A 13,013-nucleotide genomic window follows, 5' to 3' on the forward strand; every position below is an offset into this window, starting at 1 on the left:
TAAAAGGACACTGCAATATATTTGTATGCGCAACTTGATCTCATATATTAGGTGCTTGTTACAGAATCACATGCCCAAGACCCCCATAGCATGAAATGAGTGTGCAAACATTTTATCAGTTAAAGACTGAGTTAAAGAGACAAGGTGAAATGACTTGTCATGCCCTGTCCTTACCCTCAAGCTGCTCTCTGACTCGAAGAGGGGCACTTAGGCTCCCTGTTTGTTTACTGTCAATATAAGACGTTTGTTGATGTTTCTAAACAGTTTTAGGAGGTCACTCACTCCTAGTTAATACATAAAGTAATAGGTTCAGATATGACTTCCTATGAGTAGCTGTGTTAAAATAATTTGACTGTTAACAATATTTTAAATGAGACATTCTTTACAGTTGTCCTGCAATGATGCAACACAATAATTTTTGTTATCTTCTTTAATGGTTACTTTAGCTCTTCATCATTGGATAAACAATGTTATTTTCCCTTTGTCAGAAAGAGAACACTTGGCATTTTTTTCATGCCAGTTATATAAACGCAGTGTCTGAATGACATTTAGCGGTTCACTGGTTATAATTTAAGTTAACTGTTATTTCCTCGTACTGTATCAGATGATGAATGTGTGTGTGTGCCAGGGCGTGTAGCTGCTTGTACAGGAATCCTGGAGTATGAGATCTCGAGATCTTTCTACAGACCCCACTGGGCAGTAGCTTTGTTGATAGCGAAAAGAATCTCATAGAAGTGGCGTTATCTTCTACAGATTTAGCTACAGGCCTTTACCGCCAAGTTCACCTGTTTTAACGCTCAAGAATTGTTCAGTTTTGTCTTTTGCACCCAAAGCAGTGACAGACTTTAGTGGGAGTGCAGGTTTGACTTGATTTTTCCCGCACTGTGAATTTCCCTCTGGTGTACAAATGTGCTGGTTCACACAGAGAGTGTTTGTCATGTTAAAACTTCTGTTGTTGAAAGTTACACTGCTCCTTTCGTTTGGCTTTGTTGTTTTATTTTTTCTCAATCGTCTTTAAAAGCACTTAAGATAGGAGAGTGTGCATGTATCATATTATTTCCTACAGATGCATCTGTCTCCTTTTCATACTTCAACTCCAACCCACTATTTCTGAGCTTGATACATTAGTACCTGAAATTCCAGCTTCAAAGCTTCAGTCTGAAAGAGAAAAGTGAGATCTGAGAAAGGACTTGTACACACAGATGTTTGTAAACCCAGCGCTCTTCAGCTACTCATAGATTAAAGCAGAGGTGAAAGAGATCAAAAGTCAGGCATTGTTGACATTTGATGGGTTTAGCGTTGCCTAAATAGTTCTTATTTTTCATGAAGCTGTTACCATTTTGTCAGCTTGTTAAAGGCCACATGAAATTAAAATTGACCATATTTTCTTGATTAGCACACTTTAGTCTAATCAATTAATCTATGCAAGTTAAACCACAGACAAAATAGTTTGCAATCTTTAGTCGAAACCTACAAATTAGTCTTCAATTTGGCAGTTTGGGGAGTAACTCATTCCAACAAAAAGGTAGCACTTTCTTGTTTATTTTGTTTCCAAAGCGTGTAGAATTACTTCTCACCCTCTTATCATACTTCAGCCGTAAGAGTGTGATTAAACCCTCTTTTTTTTGTACGTTTTCCTTTAAGTTGCCCTTAAGTTGCCCAGCCAGAGAGCCGGATTAGTAGCTTTTCTTTGTAGGCCTTTATCAGCTGTGTTGTATAAACATCACAGTGTAAATGATTCCTGTGAATTTAGAAACAGTTATACCAGCCAGTGGAATTATTATTATATTATTTTGCACTATTATGTAACATATATAGACAGTGCAATTAAAATGTTTGGCATCGGTAAGATTGTTTTGAGAGAAATGTGTACTTTGATTCGGACAGAAATTTGTGACAGTAAAGTTTTTTTTTTTTTTACATTGTTACAAAAAGTTAAAATAAATGTTCTTTTGAACTTTCTATTAAATTTCTATTTTTTTTCAGCATCCTGAAAAAGTATCATGGTTTCCCCAAAAATATTGATCAGAACAACATTTTTCAACATTAAGAATAATAGGAAATGTTTTTGAGCAAGTTCTAATTTTTAAAGGATCATGTGACAAACTGTTAATTTAAATTGTAATAATATTTCACAATAGAACTGTTTTTACTTTATTTTTGATCAAATATTTAAGGGAGATGTCTTTCAAAAACATTAAAAAATCCTACCAAACCAAACTTTAGTGTATGTGTAGATATATACACTACAAGTCAAAGGTTTTGAACAGTAAGATTTTTAATGTTTTTTTTAAAAAAAGTCTCTTCTGCTCACCATGCCTGCATTTATTTGAACCAAAATACGGAAAAACAGTGCAATTCTGAAATATTTTTACTATTTAAAATAACTGTTTTCTATTTAAATATATTTTGAAATGTACTTTATTCTTGTGATTTCAAAGCTGAATTTTTAGCATCATTACTCCAGTCACGTGATCCTTCAGAAATCATTCTAATATTCTGATTTGCTGCTCAAAAAACAGTTATTATTATGTTGAGAACAGCAGAGTAGAATTTTTTCAGGTTTCTTTGATGAATAGAAAGTTCAGAAAAATAGCATTTATCTGAAATAGAAATCTTTTGTAACATTGTAAATGTCTTTATCATCACTTTTGATCAATTTAAACCATCCTTGCTAAATAAAATTACTGATTCCAAGCTTTTTGAATAGTGTAGTGTATTGATAACAACAACAACAACAACAACAATAATAATAATAGCAAATTAGCAAGGATCATGTGACAATGAAGACTGGAGTAATGAAGCTGAAATTTGGCTCTGGACACAGGAATAAATTATATTTTAAAGTGTATTCAAATAGAAAGCAGTAATTTTAAATAGTAAAAATATTTCACAATTTTACTGCTTTTGTATTTTGGATCAAATAAAGGCAGGCTTGGTGAGCAGAACAGAATAAAACATTAAAAAACTTGACTGATAGTGTATGTTTTTCATTGTATATCTGAGGCAAACAGTTGAGATCATTACATCACTTGCAGTTTCATATCCTGTCTCTAGCTGAAATGCCACCTGTCACAAAGACGGATACTATTCATGAATCAGTAGCAATACTGAAGGTTTTGAGTTCATGTCCTTGTCAATTCAAAATTTATGTATCTGTTGTGGAATGTTTGAAAGTGAATCCTGGGGGAAAAAGCTCTTGTGGGAAAAAATGTGTGTTTGTAATAAGTTAGTGAATTATAAATATGACTAAGACGTGTTTTAGATTCCTGTGTGCATCCCACATTGACAATATTAATGGTACATTGATCATTATCAGCCTCAAAACACTGGATGCATTTACCCATTTTGCCTCTCATATCCAGTGAAAAATCCAGAAATGAATTTTTCACCTTTCCACACAAATCTTTGACCATCTCTTGACCTTCTTGTTAAAAATCACTCCACTGTAAATAGCATTGTTCACATTTACCTGAATATTCTCATTGGCCCAAAATGTGCTACTCGTGCACCTCATTAGCAAAAAGGTGAGGGAGGAGCCCAAAACTACAGCAAATCAGCAGACCTAACAGAGCAGGTGGGCGTTACCAAGATCAACAAGTAGCCAAACTAACAATTAAAAGACTTGTGTCAGCTGATGTTCTCTTGCACTCTGCCTCCAGACCCATCAGAGCCTGTGCCCTGCTCCAGAAAGAGGGAAGGGGATAGAGAGTGAGCAAAGAATAAAGGCAAAGGTGAAGCACCATGGCCGAGTCAACTAACGTGAGGCTGCGGCTGCCGCTGCTATGCATCATCTTGGAAGTCATCCTCATCATCCTCTTTGGGGCGCTGGTGGAGTATAACGAAGACACTCATCCCAAGCAGTGGAATGCAAACAAAACCCATAGTGCTACTAGAAATGATTATGAGAACGAGTTCTACTATCGTTATCCCAGTAAGTGACACTTTTGAATGAATGATGTGTAGAAAACTAGTTGGATTTTATATTACATATTTGTGGATCTGATGCAATTGGGTAGTTATTAAATAACATGGATCTACAAATCTATTGAGTTCACCAGTAGAAACACACGTGAGGTGGCTTTTAACTTGATAACTGAGGAATGTGGTTGATTGGGATGAACATTGGCCTAAACTGTGTAACTTGTGTTCTGGTCTGACTGGTTTGAATGAAGCATGTTTCATTCAGAATTTTATCTTTTTAAAACCTTGATTTATTGTTTGTTTTGTGCTTGTCTTTATGCAATTGTTATTGAATTTTAATCGTAGTTGGATTTCCCACCCACCTTGCTTTACTTAATCCTCATCTTGTCCTTTAATATTTACAATTTGCACTAAAATTGAGCTCAGCACCAGACTTCTGTGAAGCAGTTACATTTATTGCATTTTATGTTGTGTCTGCACTGCAAGTCCAGGGCACACCTACATTGTGGCTTGCATAAATCATGATTTCACAGACTTATCAGGTTTAACAGTATACTGCATAATTTAAGTAGGATAAAGGGAGAAAGAGGAAAATCCTCTGCAAAGAACAGTGATTTTGATGTATTGCTCAAGACTTCTTGTCTGTACATTATTTGGCAATCTTCAACAATATGCGTCTTCACCTTTATGGGAGTGGTCGCATCTGTTTCGCTTGTCATTGCTTAGGTGTGGCATGAGGAACAGCTCCATTCTGGGGTATAGGACAATTATGTGTATAATAAATTATAATGTATTATATTTATGTGCGAGATCTTTGCAGATCAGTTTGATTACAGTCTACTTTGTAAGGATGCACATACATTGCTTCACAGTTCATTTACTGGTTTAATTAAAGGGATAATTCACCTGAAAATAAAAATTTCAGGTGAACAACTAGTTTGGACCCCATCGACTTTTATTATATAGACCAAAAAAAGATGCAAAAGAATGTTTGAAAAGACATAAGTATCAAATTTGGGTTAACTGTCCATTTGAAGACTTATTTGTCTTGCAGTAAACTCAGCTTACACATTGAGCTTGTAGACTTATTTATGGGATGCCAAAGAGGGGTGAGTGTGAGAGGTATGTGGGACAGTTTGCCCACAGGGGCAGTGCCATCCTCATTGGTGCCCAGGTCAATGGCCAGTTGCTTGGCAACAGTGTAATTGTGTCAAAAGAAGTGAAATGGGTGAATGAATGGCTCTACACAGAGAAGAACACAGGGGTTAATGTTGGGTTCAAAGTACCTATAGTGTAAAATTGGCCCTGAGTGGTACTGCTAAATACCTGTGTCATCAAAAACAATTTCTGTAAAAAATCAAAATCAGTGAGCAGTTACAATTCATGAGATTATTATTAAAAATGTAAAACTATGAGAATGAGAAGGGAAAAAATGAGAAAACAGCTAACTGATTTTGTGTTTTAGGTTTCCAGGATGTTCATGTCATGATCTTCGTGGGCTTCGGGTTCCTGATGACATTTCTGCAACGTTATGGGTTCAGTAGCGTCGGATTTAACTTCCTCATCGCAGCGTTTTCCTTGCAGTGGGCCACACTTATGCAGGGCTTTTTACATGGTTTGCACCATGGAAAGATCCAGGTTGGTGTGACTAGGTAAGATTTGAACCGCACATATGAGAGTTGTAAGTTTTTGTTTCTTACATCCAGCAGCAGTAGTGGCTGGTTTGTTATCAACAGTCTAATCACTTCAGCTTAGTAAAAGGGTGATTCATAAAAAATGAACAGGTTGTTATTTTATTGTAAATGTTAGGTGCGTCTGCACATTTGCTGACACTGTGGCTTCCTGTGTAAAGTAGATTACAGCTGAACATAGCGCCACCAAGTGGAGGTTGTGGTTGAGCAGCTGACTAAACTGCAGCCTCTGACTTAGAGGCACATGAACTACTGTATTTATAATTTCTCACAGTTAATGTGTTTGTTCTGCAGCATGATAAATGCAGACTTCTGCACTGGGTCTGTGCTGATCTCATTTGGTGCCGTTTTGGGGAAGACCAGTCCTGTGCAACTACTTGTTATGGCCATTTTCGAGGTGACATTGTTCGCTGTCAATGAGTTCATCCTGCTTTCTCTCCTTGGGGTGAGTGTGAACACAAAAAAATTAGATTTGCTAATTGTTACTAAATTTGAAGAACTTGTAAACTTGTCTAAATACTGGATGCATATTTGATAGGGATGCATTGATTTTGAAATTCTGGTCGATAAACCAAAAATTATTTTCATGTTATGGCACATAAATGATAAATGGCTAATACAAAAATTTTGTAGTGTTTTGTCTAAATTATGATATTATGATTTACTGTATAACGCGGAATGTCAGGCAATTTTACCATTTCTTTTGAGAAAAACTATGCTCATATCAAACAGAAACTTAAAGCAACCTGTCAAAATAAAAGTTTGGTTTAACTTAAAGAAACTATGATAGAAATATATGACTTAATGTAGTGACAGTAGTACTACTACTAATATAATTATTATTAAAACATTAGTTTTAAGGAAAAAAATTACTAAAATCTATTTACCAGAAAAATGTAAAAACATTATTTCTGAGAAATAAATAAAATAATCCTTTTTTTTTATGTAAAATCAATTAATTAGAGATGCTTTTGATATTAAAATTTAATGAAACCATTAAAATGGAATCCAGAAAATTATTGGAAAAATAAATAAAAAACAGAATTTGGTAGAAAAATAAATTAAAAAAAAATAAAACGTATTTCATAGGGCCTTAAAATGCATTTTTTGTTAAACTTTTAATAAATTGCTGCTAAATTGTGTAAGTTTAATGATTTCAGTTAATTAGACATGTTTTTGATTAATTTTTTATATAACCATTACAACAGAGTGTAGAAAAATTTAAATGGAAAAAAATGGATTGCAGAAAAATAAAAAACGGAATTTGGGGAAATTAGAGGAAATGAGCCTACACAATTAAATATCCAATATCGACTGAAACAGGAAATGAAAAAATTCTCACATAGTGGCTCATAATCAATATGCTACCAATATATTATTCACCCCTAGTATTTCACACATGTATAATAATTAAGCAGTAAGCCCCAAGAAACCATGGTTTACAGTGAATTTATAACAGCTAGGGGGCATTGTTAGGCACGATGAGAAGTGGAGTGAATTTACTGTAAACCAAAGCTTTACAGGGTTTACTGCTTTTATAAATGGTTATTCCATATACTTAGTTAGGTTTCACAAAATAAAACAGAGCAAATAAAGTGTAATGATATTAATAAAAACATTGTTCTTCCGCCAGTCAACGAATTCCTCAGAAACAGTTGTGGTTGCCGAGCAACACACGTAACACGTAAACAAAGATGTGTGTTTGTAGAGTAATTTACAACAGCTTAGAACACGGCTCAACCAATCAGCATCAAGGACCGGAACTATCTGTTTGTATAAAGACAAATTCATAGTACTACTATCGTAATCCCAATGTATGACTTGTTGTAAGCTGTTATAAAAATCCTGCAATAGATCCTGCAAATCCCTTTCTAAAATGTGTCTTTCATTTATGTTGTGGTCATGCAACAAATGTAGATGTGCATATAATATGTGGTAACAGCTCCAACTTAGACCTTAACAAAACAAGTTCTACTAGATTACATTTGAGTACTTTACATTTACTTTACATCTAAATTAAGCATTCACAGAGAAAACTAATACGTATAAGCTGAGGTTCGCATAAGGACTGAATGAGTGTAAACATAACAGCACAAATTTAACGGTATCTACAGGCCAATGATGCTGGAGGATCCATGACCATCCATACTTTCGGTGCTTACTTCGGCCTAGTGGTGACCCGTGTCCTGTACAGGCCAAACCTGGACAAGAGCAAACACAGAAACTCATCTGTCTACCACTCTGACCTCTTTGCCATGATCGGTGAGTCACTTTTGAAGAGAAAAACTCAAGCCTGTTGTCTATGATCCACTAAAACTTTGGTTCTGCTCAGGTACCATCTATCTGTGGATGTTCTGGCCCAGCTTCAACTCAGCCATTACAAGCTACGGTGACCCGCAGCACAGAACCGCCATGAACACTTACTACTCTCTGGCCTCCTGCACACTGGCTACGTTCGCTTTCTCCGCCCTAGTCAACCCCGAAGGCAAATTGGACATGGTGAGCGTCCCTTTGTGGCCATCGTTGATATTATGTTACGAACTGCAACATTACAAACCCGCTGTGTCGTTTTCAGGTGCACATCCAGAATGCCGCACTGGCTGGTGGTGTTGCTGTGGGAACGGCTGGAGAGATGATGCTGACTGCGTTTGGCTCTATGATCGTGGGATTCCTAGCTGGAACTATTTCAGTACTGGGATACAAATACCTCACGGTTAGTAGCAGCCACTTGTCTGACACATAATTGTAAAAATCCACAAGAAGCCTCAGTATCACGTTTGTTGCCGTTTTATGCTCTTATAGCCGATTTTGGAATCGAAACTGAAGATTCAGGACACTTGTGGCATTCATAACCTGCATGGAATGCCAGGAGTTCTGGGGGCTGTGGTGGGTGCCGTCACTGCTGCTCTGGCATCCTCAGCAGAATATGGAGAGGGGTAAGTCAGTGGTTTTGCTTTGTGTTGCAGACGTGTTAAAAACATTGTAGAACTCATTCTGTGTGAGAACTGACCATTATGTGCCTCTGTATCCCATCTTACACAGATTGCAAAAAGTTTTCGGTGAAGGGGAATGGGACCCTAAATCTAAAGGTGCATTTCAGGCTATTTCCCTGGCTGTCACACTGGGAATGGCTCTGTTCGGTGGTCTACTTACAGGTGGGTGTACAGGTACAAAGTGCAGTGAGTGCATGTTTGCACTAGGCAGGTTATTTGATCTGATGTATTTTAAGATCACCACTACTATCATACTGTGCTATTCAGATGAGAGTTTTAAATGATTAGATCACTCCCAGAATAAAAGTTTCCTGATAATTTACTCAGCCCTGTTATCCAAGATGTTTATCTTTCTTTCTACAGTCGAAAAGAAATTAAGGTTTTTGAGGATTTTTCTTCATATAGTGGATTTTAATGGGGATCAATGGGTTGAAGGTCCAAAATACAATTTTAATGCAGCTTCAGATTTCTCTACATGATCCCAGGCGAGAAATAAAGGTCTTATCTAGTGAAATGATTAGTCATTTTCTAAAAAAAAAAATATTACTAAAAATATATACTGAAATATTTTAAAATAAAGAAATGTCATTCAATCTTTACACAGTAATTTATTTACAAAACTTTAAAGCAAATCATACATTTGTACTGTAAATAATAGACTTTTTTAATGTATTTCACTTATGACCACTCTGGCAATGAAACATATTTATTGTTAATTTGGTTTGGCAGTATGGTTTTATATAAGAGGTTCAGCTTTACAATAAACTAAGATTAGCTGGGCCTGTAATCACTCTCCGGAACCATCAGCACGACATTAAACAATGACTGTGCAAAATTAGTGATTAATAGAATATTATAAGGAGATGATGAATAACACAAAGTTCAAGGACTGCTTGAAAGGCTTGTCTTAATGCAGCGATCTGAAACAAAGAAAGAAAAGAAAAACAACAAACAGTAAAGGTGCAAAACATACAGCTATATGGAATAATGCATACTGATGTCACTGTGTTTTTCTCAGGGTTCATTCTGAAGCTGCCCATCTACGGTGCTCCTCCAGATACTCACTGCTTTGAGGATGGAGTCTACTGGGAGGTAAAGACTTTTCAGAATCATTTTTATATAATTATTTAGTAATGCTGTATTCTATACAGTTGAAGTCAAAAGTTTACATACACCTTGTAGAATCTGCAAAATGTTAATTGTTTTACCAAATTAAGTACTAAATTTATTTAGTACTGGCCTGAATAAGATATTTCACATAAAAGACATTTACATATAGTCCACAACAGAAAATAATAGTTGAATTTATAAAAAATGACGCTGTTCAAAAGTTTACATACACTTGATTCTTAATACTGTGTTGTTACCTCAGTGATCTCTTCATGAGTACCTTGTTTGTCCTGAACAGTTAAACTGCCTGCTGTTCTTTAGAAAAATCCTTCGGGTCCCACAAATTTTCTAAAAATGACTGTATGATTTTGAGATCCATCTTTTCACACTGAGGACAACTGAGGGACTCATTCAACTGTTACAGAAGGTTCAAACGTTCACTGATACCTTAAAAGGAATCATGATGCATTAAGAGCCGGGGGTGAAAACTTTTTGAATTTGAAGAGCAGGGTAAATTTAACTTATTTTGTCTTCTGTGAAACATGTAAGTATCTTGTGTAGCTTCTGAAGGGCAGTACTAAATGAATAAATATGATACTTAGGCAAAATAAGAAAAATTAACATTCTGTTCAAAAGTTTACACCCCTGGCTCTTAATGCATTATGTTTCCTTCTGAAGCATCAGTGAACATTTGAACCTTCTGTAATAGTTAAATATGAGTCCCCCAGTTGTCCTCAGTGTGAAAAGATGGATCATACAGTCATACAGTACTCAAAATCATACAGTCATTGTTGGAAAGTGTTCAAATACACAAAAATGCTGAAAAACCAAAGAATGAGGATTTTTCTGAAGAACAGCAGGCAGTTTTACTGTTCAGGACAAACAAGGGACTCATGAACAACTATCACTAAACAAACACAGCTGTGGATCATTCAGGTAAAAACACAGTATTAAGAATCAAGGGGATGTAAACTTTTGAGCTGGGTTATAGTATTATAAATTCAGCTATTAATTTCTCTTGTGGGCTATATGTAAAAATGTAATGTAAATGTGTTTCAGGTACCGGGGGAGGAGGAAGGTCATAATGAGCTTAACGAAGTGGCCACACCAAACGAAATGGAAAAACTCAGCAGCTAAATTACCCTTGTTCACCTGTTTGAATTTGTTCATTACTACATAAATGTGCACAGTTCTGTCACCTGTGTTGTTCTCTGCAGTTGCCATTTATTTACTTACACGCTTAAAACAAAACGGTAAACTTCGTTCCATTATTTTTAATATCAGTTTATGTTATTATATAAAATGATTAGCCCAGTTTACCTGAGGAACATTGAGAATGTACAACCGAGTCCACAAACCTGTGATTCCTTATAACACCACTAGATGGTAATGCAGAGCTGTGAATGGAGAACAAGCTAGTGCTCATTATTCTCATGATTAGCTTCTAGAAATATTTGTAAATTAAGCAGTTTAAGCTTTCCCTTTATTTTGAATATTTTTGCAAGAGCAACGCGAAGACGCCATGGGATGTACGGGAAAATATTTTGTATTCATCTGGTATATTTTTTTATTTTCATAAAATTGAATGATGTATAAATCCTACGCATTTACAAATCCTACAGTGATGTATATTTCCTAAGCAGCTGAAATTCAATGTCTACAACATAAACTTTCTGTGAATTACAGGTTTTCTACAACGCACACATTTTATCTGAGATTTCTGGATTATTTGTATCACGCACAGATTATATATATAAACGTTTAGTAATACTGTGAATGTGAGACATTGATGAACATGTTTTAATGACTACTAGAATTCGAGAAAAAAAAACAATTGGATTGATTTAAAATGTTAAATGTATATAGTTACATGTTTATCTGTTTTAAAGAAAAAATGTTTCTTCACAAGGATTATTTCTACCGGGCATAACCTGCGTTTGAACGTCAAATTCTGTATGGAATGACATTTAATAAATTGTTCAGATTTATATTGTTAGTCATTGTTATTTCATTAATCCATCAAATGCGTGTGAGAGAAATGCGCTGTGTATTTTTCGAAATGTTAATGTTTGGTTTTTTTTCCAGAACGTAGGCTGTGTGATTTTGTCAAAATTCTACATCCAGATTCGACGATAAACAACGACGTCGTCAAATCACGCTGATTCCCAGTGAAGGCGCCGTTTAATTCACGAATACTTAATGGCGCCTACAATCACTGCGGAAAGGGTTAACGAAGAGTCCAGATGGTCTCCGTCGCGTAATTAGCACAGTTTCACTTTCTAGGATCAAACGGAGAAGAGAAAGTGGGGGTCTTATTTTGATAGCACGTTATTAGGAGCGCCTGGAGCTCGTCGGGCTGTGCGAGGAGCAGCTCTACGCCCCTTTTCATTCGTGCGGTGCGTGTTTTACAGAGACGGCGCCGCGGCGTGAACCAGCGCCAAGGTCTTTTCCCAGGCCTCAGACAGGTGGACAGCTGGGATGTGAATAGGCGCTAACGCTGAAGTGCTTAATTGCGCTTTATAATCAGCAAAAATGAAGAATCCTAACTGCACGTAATAGGGTATTTACATACTTGATTTGTTTATGTGTTTTGTTTGAAATAGAGCTTTAAGGGGTTCAAAATTAAACTGCGCTGGAGATTTAAGTCCACGTCGTGGACTTTGATTAAATGCTGTTTTGCAATTGTGTGTGCATATTTAGCATATGTTTAGTTTTATCATTAAAAACGTGCCATATAAATTATCTCCCTGCGTTCTAAGAACACTTAATTCCAGTTAGGCTACATCAAATCTAAAGAACCTCAAGAAAATTCTAAAATATTAGGAATTAGCCAAACAGAAACCATATGTTAACATCAGGGGGATGTTCTTTCTTCATTTGCTATTTATTTTTTAATGAAACACCTGAATCAGGAATAACCAACTCTTCTGAGAGTTTATCTATCCATTTTGTCCTGTAAGAATGTCTTTAAGTGGGTCAGTGGGAGTGTGTGCCGAGGGGAAAGTCCTGTGTGCGCTCTGAAAGCCTGTCTGTATGGGGAGAGTGCCTCTCTTTAGCTCACATTAACAGGATTACAGGCAGGCTGTGCTCAGGGGCCATGGACCCTTTCAACCGCAGGCCTCCCTCTGATCAGCGCTCACACAAACAGCACAACGAGAAAAATAGAGAGAGAGCGAGTGGATTACAAATACAATGACACTACCTTGCATATATTTATTTGACATTTCTACGAAGACAGCAGAGCCTTGGCTAATTGAGGATAGTCAGTGTCCAGTTACAAGGCGGACTGTATTCT

The 13,013-nt window shown here is 36.2% G+C and overlaps 1 protein-coding gene across 1 annotated transcript; it reads left to right on the top strand.

Annotated features, from left to right (window-relative positions):
• The first annotated feature begins 3,630 nt into the window (after positions 1 to 3,630).
• Positions 3,631 to 11,706, top strand: rhbg (Rh family B glycoprotein). Its single transcript, XM_051132300.1, has 10 exons — positions 3,631 to 3,934; positions 5,390 to 5,576; positions 5,910 to 6,060; positions 7,730 to 7,877; positions 7,948 to 8,114; positions 8,191 to 8,328; positions 8,418 to 8,551; positions 8,658 to 8,770; positions 9,627 to 9,700; positions 10,778 to 11,706. Exons 1-10 carry the CDS (start codon positions 3,745 to 3,747, stop codon positions 10,853 to 10,855), a joined length of 1,380 nt encoding a protein of 459 aa, XP_050988257.1. The 5' UTR covers positions 3,631 to 3,744; the 3' UTR covers positions 10,856 to 11,706.
• The last annotated feature ends 1,307 nt before the right edge of the window (positions 11,707 to 13,013 follow it).

The sequence above is a fragment of the Labeo rohita genome, chromosome 16 (genome assembly GCF_022985175.1).
Source record: "Labeo rohita strain BAU-BD-2019 chromosome 16, IGBB_LRoh.1.0, whole genome shotgun sequence".
Taxonomy (NCBI): domain Eukaryota; kingdom Metazoa; phylum Chordata; class Actinopteri; order Cypriniformes; family Cyprinidae; genus Labeo; species Labeo rohita.

Coding starts and splice junctions, on each gene's coding strand:
- rhbg (XM_051132300.1), top strand. CDS start 3,745: ATGGCCGAGTCAACTAACGTGAGGCTGCGGCTGCCGCTGCTATGCATC. Junction 5,577..5,909: donor ATCCAGGTTGGTGTGACTAG/GTAAGATTTGAA, acceptor TTTGTTCTGCAG/CATGATAAATGCAGACTTCT. Junction 8,329..8,417: donor TGGGATACAAATACCTCACG/GTTAGTAGCAGC, acceptor ATGCTCTTATAG/CCGATTTTGGAATCGAAACT.